At 36.0% G+C, this 22074-nt stretch overlaps 1 protein-coding gene across 1 annotated transcript in view; it reads right to left on the bottom strand.

Annotated features, from left to right (window-relative positions):
* Positions 1-852: 852 nt before the first annotated feature.
* Positions 853-22074, bottom strand: part of TXNDC8 (thioredoxin domain containing 8) — a 63661-nt gene continuing 42439 nt past the window's right edge. Inside the window, exon 6 of the mRNA XM_074196499.1 lies at positions 853-1544. Coding sequence (XP_074052600.1) covers positions 1283-1544 — 262 coding nt within the window. The 3' untranslated portion in view covers positions 853-1282. The remainder of the gene's footprint in view (positions 1545-22074) is intronic.

Below are 22074 nucleotides of genomic sequence, written 5' to 3'. Positions count from 1 at the left end.
AAATACTGAGTAAAATAGGACCTGTCCTCTAGGAGCTTACATTCTGTTAAGGAAACAATATATGCATTGACAGTCTTATGGAGTTTGGCCTTAATAAAGACAAACAGAATTCAATTAACATGTTTTCACCTCCAGAGTTTGTTTCAGTAAAGAACAAAGAAGTCATGTAACAAAAGACCTGAAATCTGGCACTTAATGTTTTTGGACATCCCAAATTGGCACACCTTGAGATTAGCATTTTTATTTGCCAGAGTAGTCACCCCGTCTGTCACCTGACTCTGTAAAAGCTAGAAGGTATATGAATCTCTGTAACAGCCATACCTTTTAGCACAGCATTATACATATGTAAAAGTTATCTTGGTTTAAGATTTAAGTTACAATTTAATGAATAAATTGTTTTTATCTTTGTTATATTAAAACAAATGCTTCAAGACCCTAAAAATATATCTGAAAGTTGAAAAAAAAATGAGTGCTACAGCTTTCAGTACATGGTAGCCCAGTTAACATGTTTAAGTGTGATAAAATTTGCATCTGCTGGCTGGGGCATCTGGTGGATGGGAAATCTGCTGACTATGAGTCATATTCTTCACTGAAGAAATTACCTATCTGAGTGATTAAGAGAACTTCTCCTTCCATCTGTGAACTCAAAGGCAACTTTAGTCTTCTGTAGAAAAAGGTCCCATTGAAGAAAGGGAAATTTGTGTCCATTTTGGAGAATGAGTAAGAGGAAGCGGAATTTGTCTGAGTTAGTAGGAAGGGAATTTGTTTTAATTCCAAATTTTTGTTTTCAAGGCATTGCTCTTGTCTATAAATGGTAAAAGGTGAGGTGGGGGAGAAGGGCCGAAGAATATGTTTGGATTTTTCAAAAAAAAAAAAAGAAAAATACAAAGGAATTTGTTCCTAATTCAGAGAGTGATGGACAGATAGCTCTGATAGTTGTAATATGGCATCACTGAGGTACTCATTTGCTCTGGAACCATGCCTGTGGCCCAAACTGGATTCATTCCTGCAGTCACATGGTTTATATTGAGACTCATTTCTTACTGATATTCCAGTTCATTTGCTTGTGTTTTGGTTTCCTCTAAAACTGAGAGGCAGATGGGAAATAAAGAGTAAATGTTGGGACAGATTTTTATTTATTACCTACAAAAGAAATGTTAATTATAGAACACTCGCAAACATGTCTTTGAGAGAGACAAGCAAAAAGAAGTACTAACAACTGTTTACACACTACCACAAGGTTGATATTTAAAACTATCTAAATATGAAGCAGTTTTCAGGACTACTGAAGTTTTCTCCATTTATTTTCCTTAAGTTTTGCAATGTCTCTGAAAATCCTTGTCTTCTGGCAAAATGGTCTAGGTTCAGGGCCCATCCTCTTGTTGGGGTAGTTGTCTTTTCTATTGCTCTGAAGTAGTTGCCCAGTAGTCCTCCCTTTACTGTATTCAGCTTTGACCAAAAGGACCCTGGATGCCTGACCCTCTCTAAATTCAAGTTCTCCTTGAAGTCTGGACATCTTCATCTCAGGATAGATACTTGTTCTCCTAAGATCAGGAAAAACCAAATACAAAAAAGTCATTAGCTCTTCTCAGTTAGTGGCCAATAAGGAATCTGACTCTTAGTTTCAAAGAGCTAAGCCCCTCAGTGCCAAGTATGATAACAGTTTGCTGTTGGTGCTGTCCTTCATTCGAGAAGAAAACCATGACATCAGAGAGGTGATGCCATGACAAATACATGAATTGGATTTGAGGGAAGAGGTGCTGTGCTAAGTGACAAGCCTCATCTTCTCCTCCAGAGACATCCAGATCCAGTGGCCAGGACAACTGGAGATGACCCTGGATGCAAGGCAATCAGGACTAAGCAAAATACCCATGTTCACATGGGTAGTAAGTGGCAAGTGTCTGAGGCGGGATTCAAGCTCCCATTCTCTCTTTTTTTTTAAGGTTTTTTTTGCAAGGCAAATGGAGTTAAGTGGCTTGCCCAAGGCCACACAGCTAGGTAATTATTAAGTGTTTGAGACCGGATTTGAACCCAAGTACTCCTGACTCCAGGGCCGGTTCTTTATCCACTGCGCCACCTAGTCGCCCCAAGCTCCCATTCTCTTGAATCCAAGGCCAGTGATCTATCCACTGCCACCAACCAACTTCCCTTAACAACAGTCTACTGAAAGTAGAATGAATGTCTAACTCCTCTTAGGGCAGATGAGAAAGGTCAAATTATCAAGTTCTGGACTAGATATTCAGCTACTGCAATGATTATTAAAGGATAAAATAATGAAATCATGATATGAAGGAAGTAGGAGCAAAGATTGACTATAGATTACACATGGAAAATGGAAATTGCTCTGGAATTTCATGCCAGGTCTGAGATTCCATATTTGGGTAGGGAAGTTATTATCCAGAAACGATTTATCAGTTTATGGGACTGTTTGTATATAGTATGTCTATAGCCTACGTAGGTATCTTTATGTACTTTCTGAGTGAAGGTTGGTGTGTTTTACTTTTTCGAGGTGATAAGAAAAGCTAAATGAATGTGTTATTTTTTTTTGATCCCTTGTCTTCCTTTGGAGGAAGAAAAAGATTCCTAGGCAGTCAACTGATTGAAAGTAAATCTTATGAGTACAAGCATCTAACTGACAGAGAGAAATTTTAGAAAATATGTAAACTTTTTTCTGGAAGAACTCAAAAATCTTTGTGACTGTATTTGGGTGATATGCTTCTTGTAACCAAGCCATATCCCTGGCCTAGAGAGGTTATTGACAACTAAAGATTAGATTTTTTAAAAAAAATATAGGGGGTGGCCAGGTGGCGCAGTAGATAGAGCACTGGTCCTGGAGTCAGGAGTACCTGAGTTCAAATCTGGTCCTCAGACACTTAATAATTACCTAGCTATGTGGCCTTGGGTAAGCCACTTAACTCCATTTGCCTTGCAAAAACATATATATATATATATATATATATATATATATATATATATATATATATAATTAATTTGCTATATGGTACTCTTTTGTTTATATTCTTTTCCCTTGTAAATTAATCATAGTAATATACTCAGTGTCTGGAACCAGTTTCTTCCCTAAGTTTCAGGGAACTAGGTGGGGATGCTTCAGAGCTGAGAGGGGAAGAGAGAAGTAAGACAACTTTTTGTGGTAAGATTTCCTGCCCCCTCCCCTGTCATTGGAAAGTTGGTAGATGCTAGGAAGAATATTCAGAAATGCCTCAGGGTTAATTATTAAGCTGGGAGGCCAGCTTAAGAGTAGGTATCACTCTGAGATGTATGGAGAATTGGTGGTTGCATTAGAATACTTTAAGAGTGCCTGAGGATGTGTGAGATGGAACTAGAGTATCTAAGATGCATTTTCAGTCTGAGTTTGAGAGGGATGAAAGGATCAAGAAACAGAGATTGTCCTTAGGAGCTTGGCTGTGAGCATGTCATTTATATTCTCCCTTCCCAATCCTTCTAACACAATGTACAGCAATAGGTAACAAGGCTGATGGAAAATTTGAAGATCAGATTATGGATCTCTTAGTTCCCTCTTAAATTTAGTTATAGAATGAAATCTTATAGGGAGGCACTTATTGAACTACAGTTGAGCACCTAAAAGCAAAGGGAAAAAGAAAAAAAAGAACAGATGGATATTCAGTTTTGTTGGCAGTGACAAGATATGGTAAAAGGTGATTATTAGTAGTGGATAAAGTATCCCTGTGGTCTTAACTCAGGGAGTTGGACAGGCTCAGTCACGAGGAAGGTTTAGGAGGTACCTTGGTACCAAGGTACTTAATTTGAGGTTCTGAAATCAAGCAAGTTTAGAAACCAGCAAAAAAAGAAAGGTTACAAGATTCCTTAAACCAAAAGCAAATGTATTCTGTATGGGGGGAGGAAAGGCAGTGTGGTGTAATGAATAAAGTAATACTGTACTTGATGTCAGAAAGATCTGGGTTCAGCTCCTGCCTCTGGCATTTACTAGTTGTGTGATCCTGAACAAGTCACTCAACCTGTCTCAGTCTCAGTTTCCTCATCTAGAAATCATAAGAGTGGAAAAGATGACCTTTGAGGTCCCTTCAACCTCTAAATCTGTGATCCTTTGACTCTGCTTAACAAGGAGCTAGAGGAAAACTCTGTACCTAGATTCTTAACCTTTTTTATGTGTCATAGACCCTTTTGGCAAAATGTTTGTTACTTATGTTTATATTTGAAGGAAACACTACATTTTTAGATAAGAGGTTAGGGAAAATAAAACTTTTTTTTTTTTCCTGTTCAGGATCATGGACTCAAGTTTGTGGTCCCCAGATTGTCAGTCAATTTGCATTTACAAGTTTATTCTATGTGTCAGACATTGTGCTATGTGTTAGCAAAGGCAAAGGTAAAAAACCAGGTCCTGCTCTTTTAAGGAACCCCTTCTCTTTTAAAGATCCTGGGAGGAAAGGGAGTTTAGAGACCTAAGCCTGGTAGAACATTTCAGTAGGAAGCTTCTGTAAGAAAGTCATGTTAACAGGGATTTCCAACAATGAGGGGCTAATTCCAAAGTCATTTTAATACCTTGCCTTTTGAAGAAAGAAGTGATCCTTTCTTTTGAAGAAGGAAATGATTTCTTTAACTCCTAAATTTAATGTGGCCTGAGTAATTCCTGAATGGCAATGTGCAATTCATTTTTTATGTAGAAGTTTAAAGCATAGTTCTTAATCTTTTTATGAGTCATAGGCCCTTCAGAATAAAGTTTTTAAGTGCATAAAATAAAATTCAAAAAATTCAAAATTACAAAGAAAAGAATTATATCAAAATACAGTTAGCAAAATATTTTTTAAAAATTCATGGACCCCAGGTTTGGGGACTTTCCTCTTTTATATTACCACAGTTAATACTCTCTCTTTTTTAGGTTTTTGCAAGGCAAATGGGGTTAAGTGGCTTTCCCAAGGCCACATAGCTAGGTAATTATTAAGTGTTTGAGACCAGATTTGAACCCAGGTACTCCTGACTCCAGGGCTGGTGTTTTATCCACTGCACCACCTAGCCGCCCCCACAGTTAATACTCTTGATAACAGTTTGGTGTTCAAATACTATCTTTATTCCTGGCCTTTGTAAGTTTTTTAAAAGAATAGACTCTAAATTTCTCTCAGTACTTTGCAAAATACCTATGTTATCCTGAACAAATTTATTTCCTTAATTTATAAAATGGGGAAAATAATAGCACCAAATTTATAGGATTATTGTGAAGCTCAAGATGTGTGAATGTTTTGGTGTGATAGGTGTTTATGTGGCTTGAAGAAGAAAAGAAAGGACAGTTTCAGAACCACATTTATTTAAATGTCTACGATTTATCAGGTACTGTGCTAACCACTGGGGCCACAGCTTTTGCCCTCTGGGAACTAATAGTCTACTGGGGAGACCACATGCAAACAACAAGATACCAGCAGAATAAATTAGAGATAATCATCAGAGGGAAGGCAGTGTCTAAAGGACTAGAAAAGAAGAGCAACCTTTGAGGTGAAAATGGTTGGGTAGAGCAGAATCTTTTGTGAAATTTTCTTTATGTAACACCTGGGAAGGGGTAAGTGCCATTGCATGTGGGTCCCCTAGATAAGCTACCCTATATTCACAATTTTCCATGAGTTTGCAGCTACTATGAAACCATAGTCCAGAAACCTGTTTCTTGTGTTTATTTTTTTATTGGTCAGCCAGAGTACATAATCAGTTCAAAGAAAAGGAATGGAATGAAATAATATAGTAAGAAAAGTATAGAACAACTCTCTTTCTTGCCACCCCCCCCCGTGTCTCCCCCCCCCCCCTAGCCAAATACACAGTAGTTTGGAGAATAGATTCACAGAGATCACAGCACTTACTAGGTGCTTATTATATTCCAAACACTTCGCTAGGTGCTGGATACAGAAGGACAAAAATGAATCAGTCCCTACCTCAAGAAGCTCACAATCACAATCCATCTGGGGAAACAACATGTGAACAAAAACGTAGATACTCAATCTCTACAAAGAAAATATATAATAATTTGGATGAGGGAAGGTCGTGGCCAATGAGGGGAGATCTGAAAAGGCTTCAGGTGGGAAAGCTAAACTTTGAAGGAAACTAGAAATTTTTAAGAGGCATAGGGGAGGAAGGAGCATAAACCTGGCCTTTGTGAAGGCATGGATTTATGAGATGAAATGTCACACATGACCAGCAAATAGACCAGTTTGACCAGACCATAAATTGCATGAAGAGAAAATTTTCTTCCAAGACATAAAGGAGTTGCCTGGATTAAACTGCCTGATAAATGGAATAGCTGATATTTATTAGTATTTAAAAGTTTGCAAAGCACTTTTCATATGGTATTTCATTTGATACTCATTACACCCTTTTGAGGGAGATCTTATAATGTCCTTTTCCAGATGAGGAAATTGAGGTAGGCAGAGGCTTAGTGACTTGCCCAGGGTCATATACTAGACTCAGTATCCAAAGGAGGAGTTGAACTTTTCTACTGCACTACCTACTTAGCTGCCTGGAAAGACTATTAAAGTTACAATCAAAAAATGGGGAAATTAGGAGAAGAAATATTTGACTTCTGTGTTTGACAAAACTATTTAATTTTGTTTTCATCTTTATTATTACCTAGTTTTCCTGCCTGAGGGAGCACTGAGTAAGGAAGTAGAGCTACAAGACTAACACCCCCCCCACCACCACCACTGGAAAGTCTTTGTAACGGTCTAAATAAATACAAGTAAAACTTAGGCCTTTCTTTAGCTCAAAGAACAAAACAGTCTCACAACACTTACTAAACCCAGGGCAGGATAGAATAGTGGAAAGGGCACAGAAATAGGATAGAGATTCTGATCTTGGCTCTGCTGCTGACTAGCTATGTGACTTTGGGCAAGTCACTTAACCCAACTGGTTTTCTCTTCTGAATTAAGTGATCATTAAGAGTCTGTAAATACCTCTAGTGAAGTCATTTAAGTATTAAAAGACATTGTAGCAGTAAATTCACAGTTCATAGTCCATAGATCTAGCTATTACATATAATTTACAAGCCTAACTAAAGCAAGCAAAAGCTTTTGTATGGCTTCACTTTCTTTTCTGCAAAAACTACATTGTTTTTACTTTTGTTGTCTGACCTTGACTCATGATTTATTTGCAATAGCTTATATTCTTCTTCCCATGAAGGGAGGTTGTAGCTATATTATAAGAGTAACATGGCTATTTGATAGACCTGCAAAGAATGAGTGCATCTGAAACTCAATCAATAAACATTTCTTAAGTATGTACTTTGTGCATACTATTCCTAGGCATTCAATCTACACCATGGAGAAAGTCAAAGGATTTGATTCATAGCTAAGAGTGTGCTCAAAATGAAGGAACTCTACTCTTTTAGACTCTTCCCTTACCTATATAGAATTAACTGAGGCTTAATCCCATTCAAGAAGCAGCTAAGTGACTCAGTAGATGGAGAAGGTTGGGCCTAGATTCAGGAAGACCTGAGTTTAAATCCAACCTCAGTCACTTACAAGATGTATGACCGTGAGCAAGTCACTTAACTCACTTTACCTTAATCCACTGAAGAAGGAAATGTGAAACCACTCCAGTATCTTTGCCAGGAAATTCCCTTAGACAGTATGGAACTAATAGGGGTTCACAAAGTGTAGAACATGACTGAACAACAATCCCTTACATGCCCAAATCATAGGACTAAAAATCCTTGGTAAATATGGTACTGTTTTTTTATAAGTACAGCTTACAATCGTTTGAATGAGCTTAAATTCTGTGCATTTAAATGAAGGGAAATTATCAGTTGAGAAATTTATGGGTGGCTACATGTATCTGATAAAGATTAGAATGTGGCTCAGTAGGATCTAGGATTTCCTAAGTTTTTACATAGTGTAGTTCTTGTCTTTTTCCTACTTATTCAGTTGCAAGGGAGATTCAAAACAGGTCCTGGAGAAATGAAGGAAATTATATAAGGAGGAAGCATGGTACAGTGGAAGACTTGGATCTGGAGTTAGAAGACCTAGTTTCAAATCCCATCATTCCTAATTTACTTGTATGATCTTGAGTCATCTTTATCTTTCTGGGTTTTAGTTTCTTATCTGTAAGTAGGGGGTTAAATTAGATAAACTTTGAGGTAAACTTTGAGGTATTTTTTAGTTTTGAATCTATAATCCTTTAACTCTCATAGCCTTATATGGTTTGTGGGGAACAATGCAGGAAGTTACTTAAGATATTATCATTTGGTAATTAGGAATTGAAGCAGAACTACAAGGGAATTCTAACCCTAAGACATCTTGATTGGGAAAATAGACTGGATTTCAATTTAGTCCATTATCAGGCAGTTCAAAAAGTAGAAATAATCTTAGCCTTGGTGCTTTGCCCACCTTTTATTTGGCAGCTCCAAATTTGGTATAGGTACAACTAGGTAGTCCACTGGATAGGGTACAGGGCCTAGAGTCAGGAAGATTCATTTTCCTGAGTTCAAATCTGGCCTCAGACACTTGCTGTGCGACCCTGGGCAAATCACTTAACATTGTTTGCCTCATCCTCATCTATAAAATGAACTGTAGAAGAAAATGGCAAACCACTCCAGTATCTTTGCCAAGAAAACCCCAAATAGGGTCACAAAGAGTCAGACATAACTGAAATGTCTAAACAACAACAACAAAAGTTTGTCTTTATGAGGGAAAAGCTTTGTAATCACTGTACTTTAGTAGACAGGAGGAGACAAGATGGTCACAAGAGTCGCTGAAAATCAGAAGTTTAATCTGTGGGCTTGAAACTAAAAAAACAGCAACAAAATCTACCCCTTCACCACCTCTTATAGGGAAGAAGTAGCACCTCAATTATGCATTCCAATTGAAGCCTATTAGGTTTCAGAAAAAAAGAACTCAGGAGAGGCAGATAGTAACAGATAACAAGATGCACCTCCTTGAGTGTGGGCCTAGAAGGGAACAGTAAACCCAAAGGGGACCGTGGAAAAACATGAGCAGAAGACAGTGGCAACTCTATACTATCAGAAATGTGAATTGCTTCTCAATGTGAATCCTGTGTCCTGATCTCATGAATTCTTTTAATTGCTCCTTCATTCATATATCCTAGGCATGCATGCTCCCTACATATATGCCTAGAAACCATATCTGTATGACCCTAGCCAAATCACTTGAATCTGATTACCTCAGTTTCTTCATCTGTAAAATGAGCTGGGGAAGGAAATGGCAAACTACTCCATTGTCTGCCAAGAAAAACCCAAAAAGGATTATGAAGAGTTGAACATGACTGAAACAACTGAAAAACATGAATCTGTGTTAATCCAGACTCTAGAGGCCCATGGGTAACAGTTGAGAACCATTAAACTATTATATTCTCTTCATTATTTTGAATTATTGCTTGTGATTATCCAAACCTTCTCATCTTGTGCTATTCTTCTTCATTGTTTTATTGTGGTATAACTCATGTCCTTGTCATGTTTCCCAACATTAAGCCCTCTTCTTTGTCCACATTGAGACCTGCGGTCCTTTAATTTCTTAGTTCTTTCCCAGGTCATTACCCTCCATGACTTGTGACTTAAAGGAAATCAATGATGCCAGAAAGCAAAGAGAGAAGAGTGTTTGAAGATGCAAAGTGCTTTACAAATATCTCATTTTATCTTAACAATCCTGGGAAGTAAGTGCTATGATTATCCCTATTTTACAGATGAGGGAACTAAAGCAAATAGAGGTTAAATAACTTGCCCAAGGTCATATAGCTAGTAAATATCTGAAACTGGATTTGAATTCACATCTTCCATTTGATTCTAGGCCTAGCACTGTATTCATAGAATCACCTCCATCTCACTGAATTGTCCCTCATGCCTGGAATACATTCCCTCCTCATCTCTGCCTCCTGGCTTCCTTCAAGTTCCAAATAAAATCTCAACTCTTTTTTTTTTATATTTTTCAAGGCAATGGGGTTAAGTGGCTTGCCCAAGCCCACACAGCTACGTAATTATTAAGTGTGTGAGGTCGGATTTGAACCTAGGTACTCCTCACTCCAAGGCCGGTGCTCTGTTCACTGTGCCACCTAGCCACCCCAAAATCTCAACTCTTAAAAGAAGCTTTTCCTGATAATTCTGGTATCATTTTTATCCAACTTATCCTGTATACAATTTGTTTGCACATAGTTTTTTGCAAGTTTTCTACCCTATTGATTATGAGCTCCTCAAGGGTAGGAACTGTCTGAAACAAAGTAGGAGCTTAAATGTTAATTGATTGACTGTCCTGAAAGTCTTCTAGATCCCTTGACATTTTGTGTACAGCAATAGAATAGAGGGATATTTCTTTGATGATATCTTTGTGTATCTTCTGTATAATTCTTTGGTAATAGTTACAGCCTACTTATGTTTATCATTTAAATCACCATCACTGGAAAAATATTGTTTGTTTCAGGTTGAGTCATTAAATTTCCTGTCAAATTTCTCAAAGGTACTCTAGCCCACTCCTCCTCTTTAATTCTAGTTTGTTATCCATCTTCACTGTATACTAGCCTTATGCAGTGATGGAGTATGTGGTATGTATGGTTTGATTATCTGACTATATGGCAGAGACTGCAAAATCAGCATTCATCAATTTCTTATTTTCTATTTGGATGTTTAGGTTGAATTCTTTTGAATAATTTTTTTTTTCTTTTTAGCAGACCTGTGGTTTCATTGTTGTGAGGAGCAACCTGTATCAAAGCAGATCAGTGTTTTCTTTACAACCTAAAGATTTGAAGAGTTGCTAGGGGCACCTAGAGGTTAAATGACTTTCCCAGGTTTACACAGCTAGTAAATGCCAGAAGCAGAATTTGACTCTTGAGATCAATTCTTTAACAGCCCACTCAGGTGTTCTTAACTTGGGATCCATGGATATGCTTCCTCCCTTGCCTTACCCTCTCCAGATAGCCATGGATTGATTTCATCATGAATATTTTAAAATAAAATTAAAAAAATTTTTGATAATTGTATTATAGTATAATTGTTTTCTTTTGATATTCCATTTTACTCATTTAAAAATATTATTACAATCTAGCCTTCATTAGATTGCCAAAGGGGTCCTTGATTTATAAAAGGTCAAGTTCCTGACTAGGACATTCTGTGGTGAGTTTTAAGCATATTGTCAACCTTTTTTTTTTCTTATTTTTACTCTCCCCCCCCCCCCCCCCCCCCAGAGCTCCACATAATGATTTTCCCTGCTAGGCTAACATTCTCTTACAAAAGATTAGCAGGTCTTAATGAAATAAACATTAGATTTCTATAAATGAGGTGCTTATTAAAATTATTATTATTTTACATTTATATAGTACTTTAAGGTTGGCAAAGTGCTTTTCTCACAACTTTGTGAGGAGACTAATGCATTAGACCACAAATATAATTTCAGAGCCAATGGAGAAATATCTTTCCCTCCTTGTTTCTTAGAACAAAAATTCTCCCCATAAGGGGAAACCATTTTTATTTCTTATAAAGAATAGAAGATACCTTCCATTCTCTTGGAGAGTGGCCACATTTAGTTCAGGTGAATCTTTAGTACCCATGATAATTATGTTTCAGCACCTGGCTCCATATTATGTTTTGCTTAGTTACCTTAGAAAGCCATAACTCAATTAACAATGAAGAAAAGTACAATAAATCCATCCCAACATTCAGAGAGCTTTTAGAAGGCAGAAACCTGAATAAGCCAAAATGACTCCTAGATATCAGTGTATGGGAAAATCAAACGTTTCCCACCTTCCATTCTTTTACTTAAGAAACCCCACAGTTTCTAAGGAAGAAGTTATTAGTTGACTTATTTGACATCAGAATCTGTCCTTTCACTATTTTTGTTTAGTATTTTTCCTCAGGAATGTCTCAATCAAGACTGAGTTACTGATACTCGAAAAAGGCTGTGCCTGTGGGAAAAAAGTCCAATTCTAAAGAAAAATAGAAGAGGCCACATAGTTTTGTGACCTGAGGTTAAAGAAATTCCCCTAACTTTGCTTTAGTCATTACAAAGAAATAAATAGATCCCTAGACTTTCTCTCTAAACCATTTTAATTTCCTAATCTTCTAAAGATTAGCAGTTTAGTCTGGGAACCGAGAACAATTTTTTTTGGAGTGGGGCAAAACCTTCTCTGAAGAAGCTGAAAGCCTGAGAACTGTGACTTGCTCCAGTTTGGAACCTTCCTATAGTATTTTAATATTACAGAACTACAAGTATGTATATGAACTATCTAGTACTGTATATGGACTGTTCGTTTCTATTTTCAGTACATGCTTAATTCATTTCTTTTTCTGGTCATATGGTTTTTGGATGGTATGTTTTCTACCACTTTTTCATCTAAATTTGTGTTAGTAATATATGTACCATTGCTCTTTCCATTATTTTTTTGTTCACTCAGACTTCTAATTCTTGCATTCTTACCAGCTACGTGAGCTTGGGCAAATCATTTAATCTTTCTACATTTCTACATTGGGGGGGGGGGTTAGGTAATTGAGGTTAAGTGACTTGCCCAGGGTCACCCAGCTAGTAAGTGTTATGTCTGAGGCCAGATTTGAACTCAGGTCCTACTGATTCCAGCTCTATCCATTGTACATCTAGCTGCCCCTACTCACTCTTTTCAACTTCCGATTTTCTTATCTGCAAATTAGGGATAATAGTGTCCTTTATTTCACAATGTTGCAAGGCTTGAAAGATTTAATACCTGGAAAATGCTTTGCAAGCTTTAAACTGCTATATAAATGTTTGCTGTAGTGATGATTATGAGGATGATGATGTTGATGATGATGAACTAGACCACCACACTATGGATTTCTGGAAATCCTGTTGCCCCATCTTAACCCTGACATTTTTGGCCTTGATGATCCAGTCTCTGCTTTCCATACCCTGGCCACACCAGGTCACCAGGGGCCATATCTGGGCTGGGTTAAGTCATTTGGTTTTTTAACTCCCCTGGGTAATATGGACTTATGTTCACCCCATACCTTTCCTACCACTGAAGTACTTTGACTTGCTTCCCCTTTGTCTTCTTCTTTCCATGTCTTATTCTGAGAATTGCTAATCAAATCTACATTATTGCCTCTGTATTAATCCACTGCTCTATTGTTCTATTACTACCGTTGTGACTTTCCAGACCTTAAATCTTAATTCCTTTTCCAGGTCTCTATTGTTTTATATATATTGCCTTCCCCATTAGAATGTAAGCTCTTTGAGGGTAGATATTATCTTGACCATGTACACACCCACACCCACGTGCATAATACATATGTGTACATATACAAAAATATGCACATACATTATATGTGTGTGCTTGTCCTTAACCTTTAGCATAGTACATTTATTCATTCAGTCATTCATTCATAATAGAACTTGCAGAGGGAGAATGTCAGACAAAAAAAGACTTTAAAACAGTAACAAATTAAATCAGAAACAACATAATTCTTAAAGATATAGTAAAGGCTGCTCAAAATATTGCACAAAGGATTAAAGTCAGAAAAAAATGAAAGAATATAAAGAACTGAGAAGAACAGTTAAGGCATTTTGGGACAAGAAAATGATGAAACTCATCAGCTTGGAAATCAGCAAAATATATGAAAACATCAATGAAAACAATTAAAAGCAATGCTTCTATATTTGAGGACAGGGTGGCCAAAAGAACAGTCGAATTTCAACTTTTCAAACATGCTATCATCAAATATTATTACAAAGATGTAGATTTGTTGTACTGTCACATTATCTTGCTGTATTATATTGAACTATAGTGTACTAAAACCCCAAGTTCCTTTTAAAGACAGCTACTATTCTTGCATTTTTTTGCCTGGGAAATTGAATTTTTGTGCCCAAGTTCAAAACTTTATATTTATTACTATTGAACTTCATCTTATTTTCTTCTGTCCAGTGTGCTAGCCTAATCAAGATCATTTGGAATTCTTTCTCTTTCACCTAGTTGTATTAGTATTCCTCTTACCTTTCGTTACTTGCAAATTTAATGAACTTAGTTTATCTAAGTCATTAATAAAAATGGTAAACCAAGTGCCAAGTAGGAATCCTTGGAGTACTTCATCAGAGATTTCTTGCCACATTGACAGTGAACCAATAGCAATTATCCTTGGACATAAGAATGCTCCAGTCCTGATATATCAAGGGCAGGTAGGTGGTACAATGGACAGAGCACCAGCCCTGGAGTTAGGAGGACTTGAGTTCAAATCCAACCTCAGACACTTAATCCTTAGCTGTGGGCATTGCCTTGCAAAAAGCCCTCAACAAAAACAACTGCATATATTGTAACCTAAACAATGGATAATTTTCATCCACTTGTTTGTTTTATCTATTTGAATAGATAGATAAAACTCTTTTGAATGGTTAAGAATCCAGGAAATCCTACAAGGGTCCAAAGTTTGATGCAACTTGTATGATTTCATCTGCTAACAAGAAGGTTCTAGGTTACCTTAGTATCTATAAGGAATCCCTCTTTGATTTGAATTCTATACTAGAACTCTTCCATATGATTTGAAGACAAATTTCTCTGGTAATACATTTCCTTGATTTGTGCCTTGAATGATCATAGCATATAGATTTAAATTAGAAAGAGCCCTTAGAAGTCCAACTAAATTTCCCACCTTTTTTCTTTTCAGTCCCATTTCTACTTCCTTTTTAAGCACACTTGACACTCTGATGTTGAGACACATGTGTTAGTTCTACTGCTTTTGATAAAGGAGTTTGTTATAAAAATAAGAGTAAAAGGGGCAGCTAGGTGGCACAGTGAATAGAGCACCAGCCTTGGAGTCAGGAGTACCTGGGTTCAAATCTGTCCTCAGACACTTGATAATTACCTAGCCTTGTGGCCTTGGGTAAGCCACTTAACCCCATTGCCTTGAAAAATCTAAAAAATCTAAATAAAAAAATAAAAATAAGAGTATTTTCCATGTTTGATCTGTTTGTTATACATGTTCCACTTCCATTTTTAAATGCTCTTGGAATGACTGTTCTGTTGGGTCCCTCAATAAGCTTTCTTTAAAAGTGATTTTACCCTCCTTTGCTTCTTCTCTTTGTTTTATGAAGCCAAAGTGCTCATAAATCTTCCACTATCCTTTTCCATATAAGATTTTGTAAATACATTTGTATTCTAAAATTATGTTGCCATTGGCAGTCATATCGCTCAACTTGTCAAGGAAGTGAAATGTTTGATGACTGATTCTTTTTAGGTTCTTTAGATGTGCTCATTAGAACAACTAATTTATATAAGTTAAATTTCGGTATAAAATTATTGTCATCACTGTAATGTATTTTCTTCTACTCATTCTTTTCCTTTCTTTGTATCAGTAACTCATTTAAATACATTTGTTGTTATGTCTTTTTTTTCCCCAGAGGACTTAAAAAGTTTTATTCATATTTAATTTTTCCATTACAGGTAGTTTATTCCTATTTCATGAAAAGTTTTTATGAATAAAAGTAAAATAATGAAGTACAAAATGAAGTAAAAAAAATATAGCAATGTCTAAAACTGCAATCTACAACATTCCATCATTATTTTAAAATTTAAAAGAAATCAATTTTTCACTATTATCCTTCACTGCATTGGAAAAATTTTTATTGTAACAAATATGCATAATAAAATTCTAATTTCCAAAATGATTTAATTTTTAAGGCATGTCTCATTTTTATATCACAAGTTTTTACAAGTTTGTAACAGATAGCATGTTTCACCACCAGTCCTCTGATCATAGTTCATTCAGTTTTCAAAGTTCCTTTTTTTAGTGTTCTTATCATATAAATTCTTTTTCTAGTTATACTTATTTAATTTTTAATCAATTTACAATAATATTCAAAATTGCTCATTTTTATGATATGGAATAAAATTTTTCTGATATTGCTTACTGTAGTCTGCATTAGTTCAAGTACATCTTTCCATTTAAAAAATTAATTTTTAATTGATATTTTGTTTCTTATTTGACCATTCTTTGTTTCCTCTCTTATCTCTCCTCAAGAAGTATCTCATAAAGCAAACAGTAATTTGCTTGGTGTTTAAAGAGGAGAAAAAAATCAGCATAACTAATTGATAGATTTAGAAAACTACCCATTAGGTACACATCTATGGACCTACCATTGCCACAAGTTATAGGTTGGTGATGTCTTCTCATACCTTTTCACTTGAGCTCTATTTAATTTTTATAATTGTTATGTTTCTTTTTGATTCTTTGGTGAGTTATCATTCTTTTTATTCATGTCTTTTAGAAATCAACTTCCTCATTCTTGCATCTTCTAAATTCTCCTAGTTTAATGAGCATATTCTCTCATTTGTGGACCATCAACATGTGACCTCCCCCTAATAGGTAGTAGTAGTTCATTGCCTAAATATTACAAAGTGAAATAAATTTCTACCTGCTCCTAAAGTGAAGCACATCACAATGTAGGAAATAATATATATGTGGGTCAGGGATTGGGTTCCTGTTTGGAGGAAATTTCCAAGCATGTGTCAAGGTCATATTCTGGGGTTTCTGAAGCCTTATCTGAAATTGGGTCAATTGTCAGACCATTTTTATTCTTGGAGTACAGACCAATGGAAAATATAGGCCAGAGAGGTTCTGAAAAGTTGCTGGTGAATGTATAGATATAGCATCTATTTGTCTACATCAAAAAGCACTATGTCTCCTGCTTCATAATCCAAAAGAGATCCCCACTTTGTGGAGTTTCTCTCTAAAGGGAATGTTTATCTTAGGTGTGCTACAAACTAAATATGATTTTTTTTTGTTTTAGACTCAAAAGCCAATATGCAGAAGAAGATGGTGAAACCTCTCCAATTTTTTTTTGCAGAGGTCATACAAAGACCAACACCCCAAACAGAACTGTTTCCTACTGTTACCTCTCAATAATGTCTCCCAGATGTGAAACTCTGAAGTGCTAGAACAGTACTACATAGATTGGATCTCTTCACAAAACAAAGCAATTTCTTCCATGAAACTCTTTCTTTCATTGTTTTCATATCTGTGGACAAGAAGATTCCAGGATAGGTAGTTTCAAGATCCAGACTGATTTCTTCATGGAACTTTTCTTGATCACATCTCTGAGCTTGCAGTTCCTCATCATGTGAAATGTGAGCAATCTGAAGGATTGTACTTCTCTCTCCAGCTGTTTATTAGGTCATAGATTCTTCATACTCTTCTTTTTGCACTTAGGATATTGAAACCTGGATTTAGAGGCCTTTAAAATAAATGCATGGGTACATCCTGCACAGAAATTGTGACCATATTCTCTAGATATGGCACATGTGATGAAATCTAAGCAGATGGGGCACAGAGTTCACAAAGATTTGAAATGAGATATGAGGCCATAACTTCTGGTGTTTCTAGTTTGGACCTTCCCCCATGTCATGTCTTTTCTAATTTATAGTCTTTTTCCTTTGATTTAATTGTAATCTTTGCTCTAACAAATTACCATATTTCCCCATGTATATGACACTCCCATGTATAAAGCACATCTTAATTTGGGGGCCTAAAATTTGAAAAAAAAACTATTACATAAAGTTATTGAACATAAGTTTTATTCATCATGAAATTCAAGGAACTTCTGCTCATAGCTTTCAGGTGTCTTTTGGCCAAGTCTGGTGCATGGATGCATGCTTAGTCCATTCCATTTCACGAACCTGAAACACCAGTTGTGTCTTTTGAAATCAGTCACTTCTTTTTCATCAGCAATTCTGGCCTCCTGCTGAACCATCTTTCAGGAATTCCAATGGCCCTTTGCTCTTCAATCCATCTCTTATTTCCTCTCTAAATCAGGCCATTTTGTTGATTTGCCTCTCATGGCCTTCTTTTCTCAGTTGGAGGGAAACCAAACTAACTTTCAGCAGCACAATTTCTGTTCACTTTTATAAACTAGATCACTTTGAATTTGAATTCAACACTGTATGAAACTATGTTTTGAGCCATTTCTGGGCAGAACATGACAAAATGTTACCTAATATACTGGTAATAAATGTGAAACAAGTGCAAAAAATTGGGAAATGAAAGTAAAAAAAAATTTATAAGCATTGACTAAGATGTTCCTAGTTTTTAGACCCATTTTTTTGGAAAAGGGTTTGTCTTATACATGGGGAAATATGGTAGTTCTGACTGGATACAGCTGATTCAGGATGACTTCTGAGTAATTGTCATTTTCCATTTATTAAAATGTACTTTATTTCATTTTCCATTTTTTGGGGGGGAGGGATGTTAGTTAATGCTCAATATAATTAGAACCTTGTCTTTTTTCTTGAATAAGTAGTATATTAAGGGAATGGATTATGGATTTGATTCTTCTGTGTAACTAAAAAATGATTTTTTTCCTTCTTTATTTTCAACATAATTGTTTTTGCCTATTTCCAACTTTTCCCTGAAGTCACTGAATATTAAAATATATGATGATTTAATTTAGAAGATCTTATCAAGTCCTTTTGAGAATTTCTTTACCATTTTGTCCTCTGTAACAGATGCTGAAACAAAAGAGCTGTAATAATTTTCAAGAAGTCCTTTTCAAGTACTTTTAATGAGTTCTGCAATACAGATGACCAAATGTTCCATGAAATAATGTTTCTTATTGCCCTGTATGCATGATAAAACTAATAACACTAATTCCTTTTATTTGTTTCTCCCAGGTAGAACTTGCGAACCACCCTTCTATGAATCCACTAATTCATTTTTATCTTTTCAAGTCTCTCCCCTTTCTAGTCTATTATCCACATGGCACCAAAGTGATATTCCTAAAGTATAGATCTGATCATGTCATTCCCTTTCTTAATAAAATTCATTCACTCTCTTTCTCTCTAGGATGAAATACAAAATTCTCAGTTGGAGAGGGTCTATTAGCTTATGAGCTCCTTGAGGGCAAAGATTATTTTTTGTCTCTTTTTGTGTCCCCAACATTTAGCATAGTGCTTGGCAAATAAAGGATACTTAACAAATGTTTATTGATTGATTGATTGCTTCCAAACTATCTTTCTAGCCTTATTATATAGCATTTTTATTCATAGGCTTTTGGGATGAGGCAAATTGACCTTATTGCTTTTCTTCACACATGGCATGTCATCTCCTGTCTCTGTGCATTTGTATAAGCTGTACTCCCCTCCCATAGTCATATACCCCTTTAAATCACATGAGTCAGCTAGATAAGGATGAACAAAGGGCATGACATTAAACTGGGATCAGAATGTTATATTTGTGAGCTCCTAAATTGGTTAAGTTCTTTCTATTATAGCTCCTTTCCTTCTGGAGGATGGAACCTAGTAAAACTAGTCTGGATTATTTAAGATGGCAATGATTATGATAAGCAAAAGGAAACAAACTACCAGGAAGAAAATAGTAACTCTCAAGCCTACATCTGTGACAAAGCATGAAGAAGGAAAGAGATTCTGTGAACTTGGTGTGATCCTCCAAAATCATTCAATTTGACCATGATACACTGAAACTTAAAATCACAGGGAATGAGAGTTAAGAAGAAAACTATAAACTATGAAAAATGTAGTCCATGATATAGAAATGAGAATGGAAAAAGTCATGTGGATTTTACAGAACTCTCATATTCACATAGCATGTAGACACTTGCAGGGGGCTGGATATGTTGAACATTGAATGACATTGCAAAACCATCATTTCATTAATTAAATAGCCATTACATACTGTGCCAGGCACTGGGGATATAGAGACAAAAAACAAAATTGACTCAGCCCTCAAGGACGTACAATCTTTTGGGATAGTATATAAAAAAATATAAATTATAAACATGGAGTGAGTGAGGTGGGGGGGGGGAGGGAGGGAGGGAAGAGAAAAGAGGTTAGATGAGGAGGTTAGGAGGATGAGGAGAGACCTAAAGCAAGAAGAAAGTAGTAGCTATGCTAAATTGGACATTGAAGGGAAAAAAAAATAGTGATTCCAAGAGATGGAGATGAGGAGGGAGTGTATTCCAGGCCTAAGGAGCATCCTGTGCAAAAGTATTGAGTTGGGAGATAGAATTTTTTGTTAGCTGGAAAGGTAGATTGGAACAGGGTGCTAAAGTGTTTAAAATGCCAAACAGAGCTTTGTATTTGATCCTAGAGTTAATAGTGAGCTACTGTAGGAGAATGACATAATTAGACCTGTGGTTTAGATATATCACTGGAAGAAGGAATGCAGAGAGAAGGGATTTGTAGCAGGGAGAAGAGTCATATTACAACACTAACAAAACCTCAAACTCAATGTTTAACTACTTTTCATGTATTTATCATTTAACTACTATGTGTAATTGTATATATATATATAAATATATATATTTATATATATATATAGTGTCTCTCCATTTGAGTGTACTTCCTCTGGGAATAGGGACTATTTTGTTTTTTTATGGGTGTCTCTCCAGGGCCCAAGACATAGTAACCAATTAATAAAATTCTTTATGATTTTTATTGATTGATAGGATATAATTTTAAGCATAACTCTAAAATCAACAAAGTTCCAGGATGGCAAAGTGTATAGGCAAGAAGACCTAAGTTCAGTCCTGCCTAAAGTCACTTAAAACTTCTCTCAGACCTTTCATCTATAGAAGTGGGATAAAAGGAGTACCTGACTCAGAGGGTTAGAGTGAGGATAAATATGAAAAGGTGCATAAAATGCTTTGCAAACCCTAAAACACCACACAAAAGCCAGTTATTACTATTTATAGTACATTGAAATCACTGTTACCCTCAGCATAGAATGAACAATGCATGTCCTTTCATGTTCTTGAAACTAATTTTGCCTAGGGATATTATCAAGGATACATATCCTCAACTGACCAGTCCCATTGAGGATAAGATGTGACTGCAATTGTCCTCCCAATTACAGTTATTTCAGCTCCCTGGAGCCTAATTCTCCTGAGCTCATAAACTGGCATCAGTACAAAACAAATCACGGGGGCAGAGCAATGCCAAGACTGGTTTGGTCTCCAGGGGTTTATATTCAAAGTCCCCAGCTCTGCTTCTTCTGAAGTTGCGAAGTATTATCTCTATTCCCTATGTACAAAATCTGTTCCTAGGGACATTTTTTGGAATCAAAATTAGTTACAGGTTAAAAGGAGACTGGTCCAACCTATAGTTATCCTTGCAGGTTATCACATACAGCACACATGTGCAACCTTTTCAGGACTCTATCACACATTCACATAAAGTTGTAAAGGTGGGACTATTTTAGGATTCTTATTTATAGCAAGTAAGCAAAATATTATTTAATAGGGTACAGATATTTACCTTTTTTAGTATGGTATTATATAATTAAATTTGTTGATTTTAGAGTTGAGAATAACTGATCTCCTTGATCATCTTCACAATCTGGGAATTGCGCCTCTAATGCCTCTTGCAACCAACCTCCAAATGAGGATAAGACCCAAACATGTTCATATGGCCTTCATATGATCTCATAGATGGAATCATTAGCTTCATCGAACCTGCTCACAGAGTATGTCTTTTCATTTAACATGACTCATATTGTCCCATAGATCCTCCATTAAAAGGATCTCTCCAATATGTTAAAGATGCCGCTTTAGGTGACTAGGTGATGCAGAGGATAACATACTCATTTGGGAGTCAGGAAAATCTGTGTGACCTGAGCAAATCACTTAACTTCTGTCTTAGTCTTCACAACTGAAAAATAGGCATAATAATAACATCCTAGGGTTGCTATGAAAATCAAATGAGATATAAACAAATACTTGTTTCCTTTACCTTTCATGCATATCATTAATGTTTATGATGCATACCTGTTATCCCTTGACCATCTCTTTAAATTTTTGATCATATGTATCCTTTATGATATCCATTTTACCATTTCTTAACTATAGATTATTATTGGAAATGTCCAACATGTTCCTTCCTATTGACCTTTAGATCATCTAAAATTCAGATAAAGATAAGGAACCTCCTGAGGGAGAAAACTGGTATATTGAAAAGAACACTGGTTCTGACTTCAGTCAGAGGACATGGTTTCAAGCTCAGATGCTTACTCTGAGCCTCTTTGAGGATCAGTTTTCTCAGCTGTAAAATAAGATGATTGGAGTAAGATGGCCCTTTTAGCTCTAGGTCCTGTGAAACTTTTTAGACTAATGCAATTCTGCACTATCTTAC

This window comes from Macrotis lagotis, chromosome 8, assembly GCF_037893015.1.
Source record: "Macrotis lagotis isolate mMagLag1 chromosome 8, bilby.v1.9.chrom.fasta, whole genome shotgun sequence".
In the NCBI taxonomy this organism is placed as follows: domain Eukaryota; kingdom Metazoa; phylum Chordata; class Mammalia; order Peramelemorphia; family Peramelidae; genus Macrotis; species Macrotis lagotis.
The sequence above is the reverse complement of the archived record's forward strand: the minus strand, read 5'-3'. Positions and strand labels throughout refer to the sequence as shown.